The following is a 22,798-nucleotide window of genomic DNA, read 5'->3' as shown; positions in this document are numbered from 1 at the left end:
CATCTCGCGAGTTTGACATGATGAACTATCGAACACTGTGGCGACACCGCCTCATAATCTGCTGTATAAAAGCAGAGGCTCCCATAAATGTCAACAGGAAGCCCCTGGAATGCTGCTGCGAGGCTTTAAAGGGTTTTTTTAATCCCGGCTAAAACAGCAGCGCTTTCACTATTTTTCACCCCTCGGTCCTCAATGCGTCTGTTGATTGTTAAACGGGGGGAAGGTGCCTCATTAGTATGCGTCTTTAAAGGCGCCAAAGGGTGCCTGCAGATGCGGGAGCTGGGGTGGGAGTGGGGGGGGGTGGGGGTGTTGGGGCGTGGGAGAAGCTGGGTCACATGTGCGGGACTTCTGACAGCATCCCTGCATGCAGAGGATCCGAACGCAACCTCCACTCTCCCCTCCTAATTCTCAGACGGCAGCCGTGACCTACTTTCTACAAAGAGGGGCTCATGCAAACTTGATGATAGGCTTATAACAGAGGAGCCCGACATGCACTGCCTGAGGTGGAGCTCGCAAGGCGGAGTCGGGTCTGTACGGAGAGGACCGACCCGCAGGACGCCGGTTAGCGACTCTGTCCTGGGCGACCGACACAAGATGCAACGAGGAGCTGGAACGCTGTCATGCTCACCTGGACCCTATTAAAAAAGCATTTCATTAAAGGACATTTTATAGCTTGAGACAGGCCAATAATTAATTTATGAGTCTGAATAGCTCCCTTATAAAAACCACAATGACAGACATAAAAACTGTCCTTCTTGCTTCAGCTTTAGCCAGTAATGCAGCCATGCCGACCTCTCAGTCATGTTAGCGGCTGAACAAGCTAAAGGTTTCACCATCTAGAGCCTCATTCACACGTGCACTCTGGACTCCGTCCGTGCAGGTATGTGCAGGTTCACATATGCAGCTCACCTGCCTCCAGCGCATGTCTGACTGGACCCCAATACTGGATCACTCCTTAAAAGGCCCAAGATCAGAGCGTGCTCCACAACCCAATAGGACAAACGCTGCTAATGACCAACTGGAACTGATCTGTTGAGTGGAACCTGGTGCACGGTGGCGCATCTTTTAATGCAATTCGACACGTGAGAATGTCAGAGGTTCAAGAAGAACTAATTCTAACCCCTACTCCACAGATACAGCAGCTAGTTGACTGACTGGGTAAAGGTTTTCATGCTGGTCTAACAACTGAAGTGTAGAAGAGAAGGTTGAACCTCAGTATGTAAAGAATTTGCCAAATGTGTGTGTGTGTGTGTGTGTGTGTGTGTGTGTGTGTGTGTGTGTGTGTGTGTGTGTGTGTGTGTGTGTGTGTGTGTGTTGTTTGTTATTGTAATTTTTTCTACTCAAGTTAAAATGTCAATACTAAAATTTACCCAAAAATGAAAGTGATGCTCGTGTGTCTTCACAAAGTCAATGAACTATTCTATTTCCAAACAACTTCTCTTAGTGAAGGTAGATCATAGCAGAATGTGATTGTTATCACATCCAAGGCTGATGTCAGAAAGGCAGAAAGCTCTGATCTGCACACCTCACGCGGAGAAAGCGAAGGTAAAGTATATTCTATTTGTAACTTTAAATGTTGCTAAGTGCACATCACACAAAGAGGCCCATCAGGCTTGTAAAAACATACGATCCCTTACGAATAAAAAAAAGGAAACCTCAATAAAATGGAAGGAACAAAAAGAAGTAGGAACATGACAAAAATAAATAACTCCAGAAAACAAACAGATCGCGGCGAGCTGGCCTTCAGTACCCACACATCAAGACTTCAGACGGCAGAGAAGAAAGACGTGGATGAAGCGCTGGCACGAGGGGGGTGATGAAGAAATAAATAAACATCAGACATATTAGCAATGAGGCGGGGAATGTGTTTCGGTGTGCGAGGAACTTGTGGATGGAGAAGGGAATACGCTCGCATCCGTGTGACATCTCAGATTAGTGGGCGGAACCAAAGCCTGGGACCTGTTTCCAGCTCGCTGGGCCTATGAAACCAAAGATGTTCCCTGCGTTATGCCAAAAATACTAATCACTAATCTAACGTCTGACACTGCTGCACACATGTTAACAAGTAAATCTGGTTACAGATTGAAATATATTCTTAGTTTTATTTGCGATGTCTACAGGGAGGTACATTTAAAATCGGCTTTAGAAGCTTTTACAAAGCTGAGAATTAGATTCTCAACAGCGTAATAAATTCCTTTACTAGCCTTTTTTGTGTGGAAGCAAAGGTGTTAAAGGGGCTCCATCTAAATATAAATACACATGAATAAATTCAGGCATCATAGGAAATACTACTCAGCCCACAGGGCGGATCAAAAGTCGTGGGCTATTTTTTTTTTATCTTTCCGTATTTTCGAGCAAGCACACAGTTGCTTTACGTAACGAGGCAAAACTGATCCACACAACTCAACAGTGCACCGCAGGTTGAGCCTGTTGCCCAACAAGCCCTGACGACCGATGGAAATGTGAAATTCGTCATCCAGAGAGCGTGGACCAGTGCTTAGAAACACGCCCACGCTGTTAAGAGCACGCCAGAGCTCCATGAAACACAATATGAACACAAGACACCAGTATGTGTCTATTAGCCATCGCAGCAGCTACTCGGTGCAACACAAGAAGCTCTGGTCTACATTCATGGCTAATTATGAAGCTCTCAAACATTACTTTTGGGTTAAATCGTGGATGGGAGATCGTTGATCATCAAGCTCATATCCTCTATCACAGACCCAAACATGCACCTGGTCTTTTCCACTGTGGCTTCTCCTAGTGCTTAATCACTACAGCAAAGACTCTCAAAGCAGGAAACACTCCACAGTTCCAGTCAACGGTTTCTCACCTGTTCCCATTCAGAAGCCTTACACAAGAACGTTGCTGGCGATGATTCCGGCCTCAGTCGTACGCAGCGAGCATGTGGGCAGCGCAGTACTTCAAAGAGGTGGAGAAAACACTGGCTTTATGTAATGCGGTAATACTTGGTGTCTGAACCAGGGGACACGTTCGGCCCACACAGGTGAGCGGAGCGGACCTTGGAAGCATTCCTGTACGGAACAAGCATCTCTGGCAGCAGCTCCTAGCTGGCAGGTTTCATGTAACATGTGTAGCTGAACGTGTGTCCAAAGATCGATGCTTTCGAGTGGAGCTGAGCGCTGTTCCGTTTCTACAAAGAAACAACTTTTACCAGTGTAACAGATATTAATAGTAACATCAGCTTAATGTGACGGCTTTAATTTAGTTTTTTACATCACAACTCTATGATAGGGTTGTGGAATTTCACAGCGGATGACTGTAAGGTCAAAGGTCAGAGGTCAGCATCTATCACACAGGCTACAATGTCATTTTTAATAACCCTCTATGGTTCAGTGTCACTGATATACAGGCATAGATTTACTAAGGTATGACTTCTAGCATCTAACGATGACACCGTCTATACGTGAAAAATGAATTTTGGTAAATATAACATCATGATGCACTTTTAAAGGATTGCTTAAGTCATCGGCAATGAAAAATCACAGCCTTTTTTTAGACCGGATCATCAAGATTTAAAAGATATTAAATCATAAACTTCAAGCCGCACTTGGCAAAGTAGATAAACAGTAAACCATTTTAGAGTGTGGGGTGTGTTTGTTTGCAGATAAACAGATGGCAATTTTACAAGTCCACATAAATCTCTTTGATTGAAGAAAAGAGTTGACTTTAAAAGAAGCCAAAACTACTTTTGGAAGAGCATTCTCATTTCAAAGGCAAAGAGAGGACTTTGGATTGAACACTAGTTTGTGCAGACAACAATGGGCACTAATGATTTGTCATAGTAAGATCACAGAGATGGAGGACGGATGCATTGACGGATGTAATCTGTCTATATTTTTGTACAAGTGGATGCTTGAAATGTATTTGTATTTAGCTGTGCTCATGACGCTGGAACAAACTTAGCAAAACTTAACATTGTATTATTTTAAGCACGTTGAATTATTGTTGCAGGTGTGTAGAGTTTGACGTCAGAACTGGTTGTCTCACTTACACAGAAGTTAAGTTATGTGCTGTCATTGTTTTGACAGACATTTTTTTTAGATTGAGATATTCTGGATTCTGTTTTTTTTTACATGCATATTTTATAGGTCTGGAGGGAGCTTTAACTAAAACGGTCTATAAATCCTGACGAGCTCATGACAGGCAGTACAGTATTGTCATGAAGTGTCATAATGCCACCATAAAACAGTGACATTTCCTTGGGAGACTGAGGCCGTAACCTTTTTGGTGCAACCAGAACAAAACAATCTGGGAATTCTGCAATCTTGCTATTAACTGTCATACAAATTGTTCAGGCTTATATATATCTATATATCTATACATATCTATATATATATCTATATATAAATATATAGAGAGATCTATATATCTCTATATATAAATATATATAGAGATCTATATATATATATATAAAGCAAGATATATAAATATATAAGCAAAATTGCAGCCCACTCAAAGAGTTTTAATTTTCTCTCTAAACTGAATTAACAGCTCGTGCTTTGCATCAGTCTTAAAAGGTCTATGTGTGATTGGAAACGCTGGATGGCTGCCTGTCTGAAGCAAAGCAGGGGAGGAGAGGTTCTTCTCTGAGCACATGCTGCATTTAACACACATTACACAGCACCAGAGTGCTGTGTGCACACATTGCTCTGAAAAGTCAGGATTCTTCCACAAACCCGCAGTCTCAAGAGACCAATAATGAGGCCAGGCGTCATCACCAGAGGTGGAAACACTGATTGGATTCAGCAAACAAACGCACACCTGCAGTCAGAGCTCCACATATACACACAAACCTGTCAAACGCTTCAGTGTTTTTGAGAATCACAGCGAGGCCGCATCTTATCCACTTCAAACAGTCACGCTTCTTGTGATGAATCTCTAATGCGAGAGAACTGGAAAACTATTATCTGGACTTGGCAGTTTTCTGTGTCTGGCCGGTCCTCCCACAGTTCCTGCTAGGAGTCCTCCCTCCACTTTTCTGTCTCCTTAAATTGTTCCCATCTCTCCCTGTTTCCCTCGTGATGGATAAAATAGACTTCTTGTTAGCGAAATGCACCCCTCGAACACCTGACAAAGAAATGGACGACCAAGACGATTTGGATTGTATGTGGTCTCAGTCATAGCCTGTGCTTTCTGGAGGAGTGCTTTAAGCTTACATTTATGGTGGCACGGAGTGTGTGCTTATGTTCTAGTGCTAAATGCCTGTTCCACGGCCATGCTTGTGTATGAATGCATTGAATATTACAATAAACCTCATTGTACACATTACTGTGTCTGTGCGTGCATGCATAGAGTGCTGTCTGTGACATTGGGCAGCACAGCCTCGGTGGGCTGTCATTGAAGTGCTGGTGGTGCTGGGTGGAGGTTGCTGTCCATGCTGAGCAGCAAGAAAACAACCATCCTGCTGGCAAGGCACCATGAAATGCTCAATTAGTCCTGGGTCAAATGCATTAGGGGCTCTCAAAGGCAAAAAGGGAATCAATGTGTGACTTTGTGCCTAGTATAAACTCAATTTTGTCATTTTTAACGGGAGAATCCAAGTAGCAGATTATTCAACTGATGATCCCGGAGGATGAGAGGGGAGATAAATGACTGGAATATGAATGGAGCGGGTTTTACAAAGAGGAAATCTCTATCTTAGGGTTACTCTGGGGTCACACTAATCACTAATACCGTGCCGTGGCCTCTGACCCTTCATCGCTTTACTAGCCTTTGCTTTGGATGTTGCTGGGCTTAAAGGAGCCGATCATTCTGGGCCTGATTTGACTAGAAAGTCTCTCGGATAAAACAGTCACGTAAATGACTCCACTGCTGTAAAGAGCACTTGATTCCCAGTGTATAGAGGGTACCAGGCTACCCTCTAGTGGCACAGCAAAGCGATGAACCATGTCGCTAAATAAGTTGTTGTCTCCCTCCAACAGATAAAGGGTAAACGTTGTGCCAGAACGGATGGGGCGGAAAAGTCCTTTGTGGCGCATCACGACGCGGAGGAAGCCGTGCGGGAAACTCCGGAGCGTTAACGGGAGGTGTTTACTTTCTATGCAAATCAGCCTGATCGACACCGCGGGTCTTATTTTAAGGCCCGAGCTCACCCCTTTTTCTGACTTTTCAAGAAACAACGCTTTGATGTCGGCAGGAAGGATCGATGCCAGAGGAGCCGAGCGAGAGAAGAGAGAGAGAGGGAGGGAGAGAGAGTAGGCAGAATGAAATGGACTTCAGGGGGTGTGTGGGTGAGGGGTGTTGGAGAGGCTGCCGTCATCATGGCTTTTCTGTTTTAAGCGAAGCCTTCGTGGTACAACGATACTGCTGCATCTACGTGTCGCTGTCTGCTGGGAGGAAAAACGCCACAAGTGACGTTTCCAGCAGCCCGCCCCCCCCACAGACCCCCCGCAGACCCCCGCATCGTGTGGACGTAACAAAGTTTGTCGGGTCGCCTCGGTCTCGGAGGGTTCGGGCTGAAATGTAACTGGTTGACCTCAGAGCGCCGATTATTTCCGTTTCATTTAGCACAATCTGTCGGAACAGTTGCAGAACATGAGGACGGGAATCCGGCGAACGGGTGATCCGAGCTTCTCCGCAGCATCCTGCTGTCGCTTCGGCCGTGTGGGCCTGCGGTGCCGCTGCGGAGGAGCAACTTTGTAGGCGCACGTACGCGCACGCGCGCGCGAGCAAACACGCGCGCCGGAAAAAAAAATCCGACATTCACGACCACGCTTCGAGATCAGGCGGCTTGTCGCCTAAATTGTTTCAACGGAGGTGTTTAATGGTGGCGGGCGGTATAAGAACGCATTTACCCGCGCGCAAGCATGTAATGGAATATGGTTTCATCGTGAAAGGCGATTAAACGGAATGTCAGAAGTGCAAAAAGTCGCTAAATAAAGCAGAATGAGTCAACAAGTCAGAGCAGTGCGAAGAAAAGCAACAGACACCCTAGAATCGCAGGCGCCTGGCGGCGGATGGGATCAATTAATGACTGAAAACGCACGGCGGATTCCGCATCCATACTCACATAGACGTGATGTTCTTGAATAACTCTGCTATGTCAACACTGGTCCCATTGTTCCCGGCGTCTTGCAGGGCCAATAAAGGGAAAAACCTGCCGTTGTCGGACTTATTGCAATAGATCTCTGTTTGAGAGCAGCTGCAGGTCGGCGGGCAGTCCAGCATGGAGCTGAGATAGTCCTGGAAAACACTCATCAGAAACAGAACCCTCCACCAGCAAATCCGGATCGAATGAAACCATAGATCCATGTCTCCGGGCAAAGAAGGGAGAAAAGAGGTCCCGATGTCCTCTGGATTGAAACAGAACAGGAGAGAGGAGAGGAGGAGAGTGGGAGGAAGGAAGGAAGGTGGAGGATGGTGGTGCGTACAGAGGATGCTCTATGTGAGCGTTTCTGCCGTGGATGGTTGCTGTAGTGTCCTTGCGCGTCACAGGAGGGAGGAAAAAAAAATAAAAAAAAAAAGAACGAAAAGACGCAACAAAAAATGAAAACGGGAAATTAAAAACGAGAAATCGAAACAATGCGAGGCTCCAGGCGCCTTTTCAGCCTAAGATGCATGGTGTTTCCCCGGAATAGCGTGCTACTGAATCCGCTGTCTCTCTCCAAGCAGGACCAGGACGACTGGCTGAGGAGCAGAGACAAAATGAGAAGTTGGAGCATCAAGTCCCTCCTACCGGCTGCAGTCATACTGACACCTGCACAAGCGGCACCAAATCACCCGGCATTACAATTAGACCTTTGTCTAAGACAAATAGTGTATCTGGGAAAAAATAAAATAAATACTGTATGACGCTTTGAGCTCAAACCGTGTTAAATGAATATCAGTTAGGGAAAATCAGCTGGGGTTATGTAAATAAACCGAATTGGATTAAATACAGAAATAACTGACAACGATGTCAATAAAATGTCAGTATAGGTCACCAGAGAGGAAATAAACGTGCACGGATTATTGAATGGGCCCAGTGAGAGCAGTCCCAGGGGCGCGAGCATTAAGAGCCACTGCAAACACCCCTGTCTATACAGTACGGCTGGACTAATGCATTCACAGATGCTTTCTGTTGGGAAGAGAAACTGCAGCCCCATAACATTCAGCACTCTATTCTATTGTGCGTGTTCACAATTAACGTAAATGACAAGATGTTGATTCGATTTACACTGGTGAGTCCTCTTAGTGCGTCCAACTATTTCTTCTACCGTTCAACATTCTGTTTTTTAGCCAAAATATTTGAAGGACAGCATCCAGTTTGGTGGCTCCAGTGTAATTCAGGTTTTTGGGGTTGGGTTGAGGCAAACAAAGCTCTGGCACAAGGTCAGGGAAAGACTGTGGGCTGGAATAACACAGAAAGTACCAGTCCACTCACACAGCGGCTTCTCTCTATCTCTAACACTGAAAAGTGTTTTCTCGACTAAACCCCTTTAGTTTTTTCACCATTAACACATTAACATTTACACATTAAAGTAAACAATACCAAACAGAATAAAGCCATTTCCTGTCTGTAGCCAGGGTCTGTTTTCTCTTAATCCGCCAATGGAAATTTATAGGAACAAATTAGGGATGTGAGTGGGACCATTTTCACTTAATAAACAAAAAACACCAGGGCCAATAATAGCTAGAGAACAGGAAGTGTGTCAAATAAGAAACAACAAAATTAGCATTTAAATAGAAAATTGATAATGAAAGCAAACTATGAAATGGTTGGTGAATACAGATGTTACACTATTGATACAGCTCATGTTTTAGACTAGAATAGTAGGAGGAGGAGGAGCCCAAACTGAAACGATTAGGTGAAATCATATTTGTGAATTAATAACTACACAAATCTGACTTTGATTACTGTGACTGTATCTTTGTCATATTCCATGGTCGTCGTGATACACTAGACCCAGAGCGGCTCAGTAACAATCAGCCTTAGCGTTAATGGTTTCTAATCTTCATTTGCATGAGAAATACGTCTGAATATGCAGACTGTGATGAAGTACAGTTTTTTTAATGGTGTTAAGTGGCATCAGTTCACACCTTTGCATCGTAATATTGAATTGCGGTGTGTGAAATTTAAGACACGACAGCACACACTCCTTGATGCAGTTGTTGCACAGGGTGGTACTTGGTACTGCCCCCCCCAAAACACTTAATGAGGTGTGATGGACTCATTTTAAGCTCTTTGGCAGCAAAGAAAAAGGGGGCTCAATGCCACACTTTTACTACTGTATACGCTATACACTACTATATACTATATACCACTATGCTAAACTATAACACTATACATAAATATAGACGTAGATATACAGCTATAGAAGAAAAATAGATCCATTGTTGGTTTGCATCGGTAGGATTCTAACGGCGAGGAGACATCAGCTTTATGGAAATGATTTAATGTTGAATGTAAATCAGAGCAGTTTTGAGTCTAGATGGCATCACATTAAATTGATGTTGTTTGTGCATTATTAATCAGAAAGAGCGCAGTCAAGCACCATTAGGGAGAACTGTTCTGACGCATTCATAGCCTAATACAGTTTTCAACTCAGCAGCACCTACTGTATTAAAATAACACAGACTTTACAATCACTCAAAATGAACGGCGTTGTCTTTTGCTGAGGCTGTTTGTCTGTGTGTAATAAACAGATGCGATGTCTTACAACATTTTCCAAGACGTTTTATTTCCATCTATCTCCTCCTATTGTTTGATTGCAGCTTATTTATTTGTTTTCTTTTTTACTTGACATTAGGTCATTTTATAATTTCATCCCACACACGTTCCTTCAGCATCTAGTAGAAAGAACGCTAATGAAATCTGAAAGCCAATAAAATAATAATAGTTTAAGAGCAACAGTATGGCACTCAGTGGAGTGGATACTGAAGGCTGCAGGATTGTCACGGTGGATTTAATGTTGTTCCTGAACCCACACACAGGTGAAACTGTGCGTTTGATCATCTAAACCATACGTTCAGATTAAGTCACAGGTTATTCAAAGACACGAGTGCAAACAGGAGCAACCTGTCAAAATGAGAAGAAACCTTCTGAGAAAATATATTATTAATAGTAAGATGACAATGTCTATTAATGACATTTTGAATAATCAATTAGGAAATGAAATACTGCACAAAAAAGTATATTTCAGATTTGAAAAGTAATTAAGGAGATGATCATGTCATATTTGATCTTCTGTGATGCTAATCTGAGGGTTCTATTTGAAATATCAATATTTTTGGTGGAGAGCTGGCTGACAGCCACCTGTCATAGACCTTCTGACCTAATTTGAGATGAAGTTTGGTTTTTTCTTACCTAAACAGATGTGAAAGCCCTTTGAGTACAGTCTTTTTTAAGTATCACCCTGAGCTCCATCAAAATGTGATTTGTTACACAGATGCCACCACGTCCCTTGATCCCACACTGACGTTCTGTTTGTCCTTGTCTTTGAAATATTCTCAATAATGGGGTCTGAAGTCACAGAAGACCGTCTACAATGAAATGGGAATGAGTGGCGCCATCGCTGCCTTGTTCCAGAACTTCTGGGAGCCGTCACTAGATTTCCAAATCTCCCAGGCGATCTTCTCTTCCCTTTCAACCAGGCGGCTCTCATTGTGGCTGACAGCACAGCACAGCTCCCTGTGGGAAGGCCAACCAGACCCCAACCAGCAGCAGCCCATCCAGATGTACGCGTACAGGCAAAAGAACGATAACGGCCTCAAATAATGTACAAAATTTGTCTTGTTTAAATGTCTGTTCGCCGCGACGCGCCTTCTTTCAGTCCCTCCAGCTCGACTGGCACAGTCCATCACCCACTACAACTGTACAGGCTTCAAAGGTTTAAGCTGGAGATGAGGGCCACGAGTTGGTGACGACTAATTAAGTGGAGGATGTGTTCTGCCATGTATTCAAACGGAGCAACTTGAAAGACCACACGCTCTCAGATCTCTTGGCTGCTGGAGTCTGGTGCGATAGGCAAATAAGCATCACAGACCCAGCGACTCCTACCATTTCTACCGACCCCAACGTTTTCCTGTGGTCAAGGATCTAAGATCTATTAAAGTGCTCATAGGAGCATCAACAGCAGTCTACAGAAGACCACGACCACAACGCTGACTCACTGGATGACTCACTCCTCAGAAAATCTGAGTATTTGAACTTAGTTTTAATACAGTAGATGTTTGAAGAGTTTAGTTTCTTTAACCTTAGTGCAATAGCAGACATATATTTGTGCTACAGGATGTCTAGTTACCTATAAGCCTGGTACAGTAAATCCCCACTCGTCCACTTGATATGCCAGAAAATATACTGTGATTCTTTTGATGGAACAATTTTTAGACTTTGGGTGACATAAAACTGCTTTGATGGTTATGGATTCATACTGAGCGCAGCTTCTTTGTTCTCAGTTAGTGTGGTACCTGCTGCAACAGCTTCACCTGTTTGCTGTGCAGAAAGCGTGAGAAGGCTTAAAACAACGCCTTCTACTAATCACAGCTTGTTAAAGGCTTTTATTTAGTATGTATAAAAGTCCATATGGAGCTTTACCTCTGACAGCTACCATACAACTAGTATACTGTAGTTGTTAAAGACACAACCTAATGCTTAACTCTCCAAAAATACACAGTAAAACAATACTTACCTCCAGTATGTTCTTTATTACTCCGAGGTGTTTTGTTATATTGGATCGGGTCCACAGAAGAAGACCGACAATTTCTGGACTGTTGGGTGTAATTTCTGAAAGTCAGGAACTGAAACACTGTGGCTCAGTCTCAAGAGCAGAATAAATAAACCCAAAAATGAGTTCATCCAGGAACTTGGTTAACTTGACCTCTGACCCCTAGCGTCATCATATAGTATGGAAACAAGCCCTTATGAAGCTTTATGTAAATCAAACTAAATTTCAGATATAAGGTGGTCGTCTTCTCTTAGTACAGTATGAGATTCAGGGAATTACAAATGCATTACATTATTTGAATATAAATTTTTGTATGAACTCAACAACATGTATGAAACGTGAATTCAACAACAGAAGTAGTGTATATGACGTAACAATCTACAGTACATGAAGGCCACAATCATTAAAAACTTTTAAACATCTGGACGTGGCTCATGGTTCCGTCTGGAAAACATCAAGCTTCTATCAAAGATGTAGTCGTTTTTTAGACATTGCATTATAAAGATCATAATTTGTTTAAAGAGATTAAAGAATCCATCTTCCTGTGTGCTCCTCAGGACTAATGGAGGAACTTATCACATTCAATCAGTAGAAACAGACATTTTAGGTTAAGTGATCTATGTCGTCATCATCCAGTGATCAGTCATGCGGTCTCCAGCTCAAAGCTTCTCTGTAAGTTGTGTAGCAAATTCACACATATATACTGTATCTGTGAAAGACACTTTAGCTCTATGTTAAAGTTTCAATCATAATGTAAAATCCTTGCCCTCCAGAAGAAAAGACGAATGACTAATATTTTAATACATGCACAGTTTAGGGGACAAAATAGCATTGTATGAAGTGATCTTTCAAGAAGAAAAAGTGTTTAGATCAGAGTCAGATAACATGATATGCCAAAATGGAGAAACTTGTAATTAAAGTTTCTAACGAGGTGCAAATGAGAGAAAATTAAATCAAAAGAAAAAGAGCAAAGATGCGACAGACGAGAATTAAAAAGTATAAGTGTGGGCGGAAAGACGGCGAGAATGAGACGGAAAGAAAGAAGAATCCTGGAAATAAAGACTTCACAGCAGCAGGATAGGAGGAAGGATTTTCCCCTACCGTATCCCCAGAGGACGCAGCGAGCACGCCTGGCGGTCTGGAAGCTGCAGTAAATACACCCCTCCCTCTGCAACAGCTCCTATAGGTTCCTTGTTTCCACATCCATTCAGCCCCTGACATTTAAAAATATTTTAGACAATTAGTCAAGGTGCATTACACACATTGTCATCCCGACATGAGATTTATACCCCTCAGTGCCTCTGTTGCACAGTAGAAGAAGGATGTAATCTCCTCCAAATGATGACAGTTCATGTTTCTTAGAGGAAATCGAGGATTTTATGATTTTTTCTCTGTATTTTCCCGTGGACTAACTGTAGCCTCACAATCCGTTGCCTTTGCACAACAACGGCATCTGACTCATTTGCCCTTTTCTTCACAAGATGCAAGGTCACATAGACACAAAGTCAATATGTACTGTAATCATCATCTGAAGCCACGTTGCATTGAAGAATGTAATTATTTTACACCAGTCTACAGAGCGAGGCAGTGGGAAAAGGCTAAACTCAGCCTCAACTGTTGGGCTAAACATTTAGCTACAGCTGGTTTTCACAACTCCTACGCTGGTTTGAAATGAGAACTGGCTCCAGGGCCTCATCTCCTTTAAGCTCATATTTAGATGAACTTTGAGAAATGTATTTAAATTATTTGAAGAGTTTACTAAAAACAAAGAACCAGAATCTTTTCCCCTTGGTTTTTACTCTAAAAACTTGACTGGACCAAGTGTCCAAATACAGGCAAAGAATAACATTTACTGTTCTGTTGTTGCAATTAGCGGCAAACTACTAAGTTCTTCTCAATAAATGCATCAGACTAAGTGAAAAGTCGCTGGATACTAAGAGGCTCATAAGGAGCCGGAGCTTACTGTACAAGTGAAGTGAAAATTTAATATTGAGTAAACACAAAACCATTAGCAGGATGTTTCATAAAGGCAAATTCAATAATATGGAATTAATAAACTAACTCAGGAAACAAAAACTTTAGAGCCCATAATTACTGCAAACAGCAGAAACAAAACAACTAAATCACCGCATGAGACAAAACAGACAGTAAACATGACAAATGTGTATAATATAAAGTTAACAGCTAACAAAGGATCACTATTACAGCAGGAGACGGGATGAAGGACAGATTACCAGAGATGACTGATCCAAACAATAGCCAGATGTAAGGGAGGGAAGATTAGTCCAGAAAAGACAGGAAGTGACATCACTGGATGGAGCAAAGGTGAGTGATAAGGGAAGTAAGTATCAGAGCTAGCGCCTCCTCATGGTGGACGGTGGAATTGTCCTGACTGTTGCGTTAACGCTGTAGAAAATCTACATTTGTAACTTCGAGGCGCCAAATAATTATAAACAGACAATATATACAGTAGACAAGTGGTTTTGTCGCTATTCATATACACATCCTCTGCGTTGCTGGGTCTTGTACTGCATTTAGCTTCTTAGTCTGTCGCTTGGGAGGCCAAAGGTGCCTTTATTTAAAAGCGTTTCTCTTCGCAGCACGACCGCTGGGAGGAAGACGACGCCGAGGGAATGAGGCTGTGTCCGTCATCTATAATTAGAAGCAATTCTCCTCAGCGCTCACCTGCTCGCTGTACAGTAAATGAGGCAGGCTGCTTCGTAGTGGCCACGCTGCGCTAGGACGACACGGATGTATGTTACGACGCCCACCGAGATGCTCAGTGTCTCCACAACACACACACACACACACACACACACACACAGACACACTTGGTGCCAGGTGCATTTGGAAACTGTGGACCTGCTCCTTTGTCTTTAACCGGCGGTGGCAGCGATGAAGAGGACTCGCGTGACGAAGGCGCGACGGCCTGCGCTGTCAACCTCAGTTAAATGAAACATCAAGGCACCTCTCTGCCACTTACTGATTAAAAATGGATTAATCAAGTTTGGTTAGGGGCAGAACAGTATAGAGATTCAATTTATCACCCGAGCCTATTTAAAATGTAATTACATCACAGGCGTTGATAGATTTGAACAAGGCACAAAGGTTTTTAGACGTTTCAAATTAGCAGAGCCCCGACGCTGCAGCTCTATTCACTCTGTTTAAGCTGGTGACGGCAGCGACGTCCTTGCATGATTCCTGACAGCCTTGGGGGAATAAAAACGTGACTTCAACAGGTTTCAGAAATAAAAATGCATGGGGAAAAAAAACTCTTTCCCACCGTAACTAAAAGGTAACTAATGTAAGAATGAGCTATCATGCAGCGTTAGGTTGTTTACAGTATCCTTCAATGAGTGTGACACTGAAGCCAGATTTTGATTCCTGTGAATTTCGATGCTGGTGCTATATTTGGACTGGATCACCAGCAGGTCTGAAGAACCATACTGTACCAGCGAGTGGTCTTATACACCTGACATATTCTCTCTGTACTTGACCAGCTTCGCTGTGAGCAGTACTGACACTGCAGTTAAAACTCTCCATATTCGCTTTCCTGTCTCTGCAGGGTTCGCTCTCCGCTCTTCGCTGCCTGGAGGCTCCTGTGATAAAAAATAAAAATAAAAAATACCTAAAGAACCCCAAGAGGTGGCTCACAATTAGCTCGCACCCCGTGTGATTGGGAGGAATAGGTTCCCGCGATCGCGGAACAAGCAGGATTTGTGAATTAAAATCTGTGACCTGCTGGGATCGTTTGTGCTTGAAAAATTGCAGCAAAATGCCCTCGTCGTACACTTGTCTCCTGTCAAGGTGCATTAAGCCACTGTGGTGGAAATTTTCCATAATAAAGCAGATGAGAGAGTTGTCCTCTTGTGCGATTTATTAAAATAATAAAGAAAGGATAAAAAAATAAAAATAATGGGGAAAGCAAATAAAAACATGGATGTTGATCGTGCACATCAACAAACCAAAAACCAGCTGGGGAGATCAGTGCACACACCACGAAGGTGTGATGCAAAGAGCCCACGATCCTCAAGTTGCTTCTGCCTTTTAACCCCTTTCTCTGGCTCTGGTGGAATGTCTCTCTGCAGCAATGGAATTGTTTGCGCCACCTTATCTCGCTGTGAGTGAGAATGTTTGCTTTCTCACTTCTGCATCGTCATGTCTTGTTATTCAAAGGAAGGAACACCGAGCTTCCAAGACAAGATGCATTCGCTTTAACAGCCTTGGGTCTGGTGGGGAGTCAGATAGGATGGAGCCAGAGTCCGGGTGTAAAAGACAAACATATATCAGAAATTATTAGTCAGTCAAATGGAGCATCAGATGTTTAGACTTGATGTACGTCAGGGCACAAGAGATTATTTGTTTGTGTAAGAATGTTCAGTATTGCACCTAACCAGCACATGACGAGTGTGTTGGATAAGAAACAGCACAAGGCAAAATTTTTCCATTACATTCCCCCCTTTTGATTACACATTAATCAAACACTAAAATAATAAAATTTTTCAAACATTGCGTTTTGTAGTAACAACCCTTACAAATGAAACAGTAAGTGTATTAAGTCAAAATTCAAAAATACACCTTCACATAAAAATGCAAGTAACTTAGGGATAAAAGGTTGGGAGCTGTTTTGGTGGGTAGTTAAACAAGAATAACCTCTGTATGAGCATGTGAAGAAAATAAGTCCATTATCATATTTGTATCATGTTATATTTTTGATCCGATAGCCTAAGACCATCGTCAAAGTCATTAAGTGAATTAGAGTTGGGGTTTTTGAACATAGTGCATTGTGTCATTTGATACGAGAGTGTTGCTGGGGTCGCACGCATGATGAGACCTCTAACCAGTGTGATAACGCAAAAACCAAACAAGAGAATCACAGCCATCTCAATTATAAGGGAAACAGCTGCGGACATGAGAACAGATTTCCATTTTCCAGACATTTCGTCTAGCCAATTCCAAGGGAAAAAAAACCTATACCAGAGTTAGCTGAGATTCTGAAGGCCGTGGAGCGCCTTCGCCACAATACCATTAGAATCAGTGTTGTTCAGGATGAAGTACAACATGCGTCTCCAAACATAACACAAACGTCTCTTTTCTCTGCTAACAACGTGTCTACGGCCATTCAATTGTAATGTAATAAATACAATTAATGTATGATAGCCATAGGTTTCCGGTGGGGTTCTGTATCATATAATCTTAAGATAGATTTCATGCTTTCGGATCTTTAATTGTACATTTGCGTCTAGAATGAATACGAGATCCAGGGATTTAACCAGAATGATGATGCATATTTCCGCTTGTGTTGTCTTTCATCTGTAGATGAAAGGATAAAAAGTCTTTGTAGCAGTGAATAAAGTGATTGTGAGCAAATTAAACACCAAGTCAACTTCAGGATATTTAAACTCAGTGTTGTGAAATTTTCTTCTTCAAAAGTAGTGTGTGAAGTTACATGGAAACATCATATGATAAAGACAACAATCCATGTAACATAAAATGAAGTTTAACAAAACAAGGTTACAATTGATGTCTTGTAACAATCTGCTTCTTCCTGTTGAACAGTAGCGTTAGATTGTTTCCAACCTGTGTGTTGAAGTATTGCCAGTTCGTTGGAGTTCTTCAGGTTGTGATCAGCTGATCACAGAGACACTTGGGATTTGTTATCACCGCCAGGTTTCCTCCCAATGCCGTCTGAGTCACTGTCACTCCCGTGATGTGAAGAGTCTACACGTCGTCCAGCGTCGGCAACTCAAGGCTGCTCGTGTGTGTGTTTTCTCAGGAACGTGTGTGTAGATGTATGGTCTGATAGTGTGATTCATCGGCGCAGCTTCAGGCGGCGCTTGGCTCACACCTTTAGCTGAACGGTCAACGCAGCCTCGCCTCAGTGCGTGTGTGAGCACAGCGAGGGTCGTTCTTCTCAATTCTTTTCGTCAGTGGTGGCTTTCTCGTGTGGTGTAGATGTAGATGGAGGGTCGTCTGTTGGATCCGGGACCTTCTTGCAGTGGAGTGGATCCAAGTCGCTCTCTCTGCGATCTTTCAGCCGTGTGGGTCGTCAGAAAGACCTGGAAGTGGCCTCGCCACCGTTTGGAGTCCCAGTGCTTCCTCCTGAACTCCTTAACGATCACCCAGTGCCCTGGTTGGATGGTGTAATGGTCCTGTCGACTGTTTTCACCTGTTGGGAAATCTGAATTATGGGGAAAAGGTGTTTGGGCGGCACGGCTGCCATCAGGCCCAAACCAGACTCCATGGCTACAGGTGGAACCATTCGTCAGCCAGAGTCTGAGTTCCTGTGAGGTACAAAATGTTTAAAGCACAGGGAGATGAGGAAGGAAAGGATAGAGAGAGTTGGAAAGGGAACAAGGATCAGGAGAGGGAGGGGTTGTTGGGCAGCGACCTTCGCAGCAGCGTCTGCAGCTGCATGTCGGCACAAACAAAGTCATCACTGATGTTGTGAGTCGGACAGTTACAAACAGCATTAGCTGTAGGCAGCAGGACAGCGTCCAGCAAAGCAGAACCTAATCATGATGTGAGATAGGTTTGCCATCAGACTTCAAAAGCTTCCTATGCTTCCACAGAGAACCAACGTGTGACAAGCATCTGTGGAGTCTGTGTAGATGGTAACAGTCTCTCCTTCTGCTAGTTTACTAGCTTCAGTCAACGCGATCAACTCTGCAGCCTGAGCAGAGTAGTGTCTTAGCAAAGAGCCAGACTTCAAGACGGCCTCTTGATAGTAACGTTCAGCATGTTGAGTAAGGTGGTGTTGCATCTAAGCCATCGGGCTGTAGAAAGATGTGATGTTTTCCAAAAGAATCAAAGACACAGTATGAGGACAAAGAACAGAAGTCGTACAACCTGATCTCTCATCCACTGTTTGAGTGAAAGGTCGCATAGGGTCAGATCAGGAAGACCCAAGGTAGGAGCCAACTGAAGAGCAAGCATGAGGTCGGTGAACGTTGTTCAGCCTCAGACGTCCACGTGAGACAAGAAGTGGACGATGAAGATGTCTGCATCAGAACCCTGAGTGGGGCCTCAAAGACATTAAAGTTAAGAATGAAGTTCCTACAATAAGAACGAAAACCTAGAAAAGATAAGCTGTTTATACGTGCACAGTTTAGGCAGGTTTCAAATTGCTTCAACTCTGTTGGGTGAGATGGATTTGCCATCAGCTGTAATTACAATGACCCAGAAAATAACCTTTGTCTGAACAAACTGTAATTTAGACAGGCTCTCTTTGTGGCCTGTAGCATCCAATGATTCAGTAGCTTAGTGGTGTCTGCAGTAACGCCATCTATGGCTTCCTTTAAGAGGGTGTTGTTGTTTACATGGTTTGTGGTCAGATTTAGGTGTGATGACCACTGGTTCACATCCTCTGATCAAACCTACATCATGTCTGTGTGTGAGTCACAGGGAAGCAGGGCTTCCTGTAAGGCTGAGTGTTGGGTCAGAGCGTCCTCTGAAAAATGAAAATAAAAACATGTAGTGTGTCATTAGAATGTGGAGGTTCACTGCTTGTTGTGCATGACAGGCAGAATAAAAAAAAGTTTTCTAAAAGTATGCAAAGTAGGTGAATACGTCACATGGGGTCAGAAGTCGTTCACCAGTCTCTACCCCGTTGACATCTGTTCACGAAAGGACCCACGTCCTGCATCTGTCTCCATCATGTTTTCACAGAGGGACGTGTGGAACTGTAAAATAAACATCAAAATCTTTTTTGTTCGTTAGTAAAAGAAATCGCAAGCGCAGACCTGTGTTCATCCCAAAAGAGGGAAGTTGAGGTCAGTTTGAGTGTGTGTGTGTGAAATCATAAACAAGCTGTGAAGCAGCCTGTGTGAGGGCCTCAGTTACAGCCCCCCCTCAGCAGCCAATGATAGGAGCACAGCTGAGCTGAAGTTAACACCAACAAAAGAGGGATTATTTAGAATGTCTGTAGATGTAACCTGCACTTCGTCTGGAGTGGAAATCAATCAAATACCTAAACTACACATGAGATCTCTTCCTAAAAATTTAAACTGGGCATAAGTTTGAAAGCAAAAATGAATGTTACGGTGTCTTGCTGTCAGATGTTGCACAAGACAGTGAAAGAATAGGGTTTTCTTTAATAGTCTGGTACGTACAGTAATTATTATTACTTCTCTCTAATAGTCGTCTTCCCTTTAATAGTCATTGATAGTCTGTTTCAGTCAGTTTGAGTCTTCCTATGGTCTGGTTTTGTTTTCTACAGTCTTCTAGTCTGGCCAGACAAACCTATATTGTGCACAAGTATTTTTAGAAACATGAAGGATTTTATTACTGAACTTGTTGCAAATTGAAATAGTTTAAACCCATCAGACTGTAAAGTCATGCAGCAGTTGTCATTTAGCTGTTTGTCATATTTTTAAAATCACTCTGTGGGATTTTTTTTTGAGCAAAAAGCGATTCTTCATTGCGAGCAGATAAGCATGAACATGAATTTGAGCGTGTATCAGCTGTAAGCGTGTTTCTTCATTGCGTGTATGAATGTGTGTGTGTATGTTTGCGGTACCGTCTTGTACATCACGTGAAAAGGAACCGTCACCTTCCTCCTTCCCCAACCATCAGTCTGATGTGAGCGCCAGTGGGTGTAGCCTGACGTAGATGGGACAGTTGTTCCTCGATGACAGACCTTTCCTGGATCCTCGCATGCAGCTCTATTGGGCCGATCACGTCTGAAGCCTCTCCTGTTGTTTCAACCAGTGTCTGTGTCAGAGCACGTCTTCTCTGCTGTTGCTCTGTCCTTGTTTTCCTTTGCTGATTGTCATAAGCAGGTGTCTGTCAGACACACACGCTTGTAAGACAGTTTCCTCTGAAGCTTCAGACACAGTCCTTTCATGCTGGTGCAGGGTCTGTAGTAGCTGGTTCATCTGATGAGCCCAGAACGTGATGGCTGCAGACGTTGTGTGAGTCGGTGAGGCGTCCATGCTGTGGTCTGTGTCCTCCAGCTGCTGTGGTGTCAGAGCTTCCACCCTGTTCTGGTTGTTGGTCAGGCGCTTCTTCTCCTTCGGTTCTTCTGCTGATGGTGGGAAAGGAGTCCAGATCCGGATTTACCCTCATCGCGCTCAGTTCTGCATTAGAATAGAGAGCAGAAAGAATGGGAGCATTTGCTCTTGGCATGACATGTGTGTGTGTGGTGTGGTGTATGTGTGTGTGTGGCGAGTGCAAACAATTCTTCCCCAGAGTTGTTATCTCCTTTTTTTTTTTTTTTTTTTTTTTTTTTTTCTCTGTTACTCTCATCTCTCTTTTGTTTCTTTTAGGGGTTTCGTTTTGATAGTTTTGCTTTTTCAAATCTCATCTTTTGTATCTAACTTTTCTTTTAAGGTGCGTATGTCCTTTTACACTAAGCGATTCTCCTTTTGAACCCATAACCAGTTTCCCACTCATGGAAACATGAAACGCACTAATAACCATATTTACTTTTTACTTTTAATTACCTTTAGTTTTGTAATGCTGCAGTCTGGTGGTGGAGACTTAGATCGCCCCGAACCCATCTTTCAGAGTCCCGGCGGTTTTCTGCCTTAGATTTTTATGTGTTCCGGCCGGAACCTTCCCAAAATGCCTTTTTATCGGACGTCTCCGTAAAAAGGGAACCAACCCGATCTGGCGACAGAGTCTTTCACGAAGTACTCCTCAACGTTAGGCCCCTCTAGGCCGGGGCCCTCGTCTCTTGAAAATACTTCACTCTGCAAACGCACTCCCTCTTTCAGAAGCCGTCTTTTATACTCAGTCCCCCACGTGTGGACCACGCACAGATCAGAAAAACATGTCTGTATCCTCAGTACAGACGGAAGCTCGGTTCCACGAGCCAACCCTTAGCAACCACCGTCTCGACCACCAGGGCACACTTTGACCTAATTAATTTTTTTACCCGAATATTAAGTTTTTTAATTAAAAAAAAATTGTTTGGTCCTAATTATTATATTTAGATGTTTTTCAGCCACATAGTCGTTTTAGAAATATTATCTCTTTTTCCTAGTTATATTTTCTTTTGTTTTTTCCCAAATTAAAAGGAAATCTCTCTCACCGAGCTGAGCCAAATTAGGATTTGAGTTTGAATCTGAGTTCGTGGATCTCGTCAGAGGCGATCCAGACAGGTGAGCAGTCCTCCCAGCTCTGAATGTCTGTAGAGGTTCGGAGGCTGAGTGACCCTAGTCCTCAGGACTATCGTCCCTGGTCACACCGTCCAGACGACCTGCTGCGGGATCCTGTTCGTAGACGCCAATTTCTGTGGTGGAAATTTTCCATAATAAAGCAGATGAGAGAGTTGTCCTCTTGTGCGATTTATTAAAATAATAAAGAAAGGATAAAAAAATAAAAATAATGGGGAAAGCAAATAAAAACATGGATGTTGATCGTGCACATCAACAAACCAAAAACCAGCTGGGGAGATCAGTGCACACACCACGAAGGTGTGATGCAAAGAGCCCACGATCCTCAAGTTGCTTCTGCCTTTTAACCCCTTTCTCTGGCTCTGGTGGAATGTCTCTCTGCAGCAATGGAATTGTTTGCGCCACCTTATCTCGCTGTGAGTGAGAATGTTTGCTTTCTCACTTCTGCATCGTCATGTCTTGTTATTCAAAGGAAGGAACACCGAGCTTCCAAGACAAGATGCATTCGCTTTAACAGCCTTGGGTCTGGTGGGGAGTCAGATAGGATGGAGCCAGAGTCCGGGTGTAAAAGACAAACATATATCAGAAATTATTAGTCAGTCAAATGGAGCATCAGATGTTTAGACTTGATGTACGTCAGGGCACAAGAGATTATTTGTTTGTGTAAGAATGTTCAGTATTGCACCTAACCAGCACATGACGAGTGTGTTGGATAAGAAACAGCACAAGGCAAAATTTTTCCATTACAGCCACGTGTTTACCACTTAAATGAGTCAGCAGCACTGAGAAGGTAGTCATAAATAAAGCAGCTCTGGTCACACTGGGGGCAGGTCCAGGTCTTCAAAAACACATCTTTACAATTGAAATAATCATCACAACATAATGCAGCATAATGTTACTGTATGACTGTAGAGCAGATGGACAGAGGCTGCACTGTTTTACTGTGTGAGACTGGAGCATCCCTAAATTGTTGCATTATACATACTGCATATGCATAATCAATAAATGCAG

The 22,798-nt window shown here is 43.2% G+C and overlaps 1 protein-coding gene across 9 annotated transcripts in view; it reads right to left on the bottom strand.

The window, feature by feature from the left end:
• ntrk3b (neurotrophic tyrosine kinase, receptor, type 3b) overlaps positions 1–22,798 on the bottom strand; it is a 159,270-nt gene that overhangs the window by 116,931 nt on the left and 19,541 nt on the right. For 2 of the 9 annotated variants that reach the window (XR_003785391.3, XM_029144853.3), the window contains exon 1: positions 7,034–7,968. The exons of 1 other annotated variant lie outside the window; for it this stretch is intronic. Coding sequence is in view for 5 of the 8 variants with exons in the window: in XM_029144853.3 (XP_029000686.1) it covers positions 7,034–7,275 (242 nt within the window). In the remaining 3 variants the exon portion in view is untranslated. Of the gene's footprint in view, positions 1–7,033; positions 7,983–11,633; positions 11,653–12,770; positions 12,884–22,798 lie in introns of those variants that run through there. 6 more of the 9 variants (XM_029144856.3, XM_029144857.3, XM_055507608.1 and 3 more) reach the window with 5 other exon arrangements.

This window comes from Betta splendens, chromosome 3, assembly GCF_900634795.4.
Source record: "Betta splendens chromosome 3, fBetSpl5.4, whole genome shotgun sequence".
Taxonomy (NCBI): domain Eukaryota; kingdom Metazoa; phylum Chordata; class Actinopteri; order Anabantiformes; family Osphronemidae; genus Betta; species Betta splendens.
This window is presented reverse-complemented; position numbering and strand designations above follow the sequence as displayed.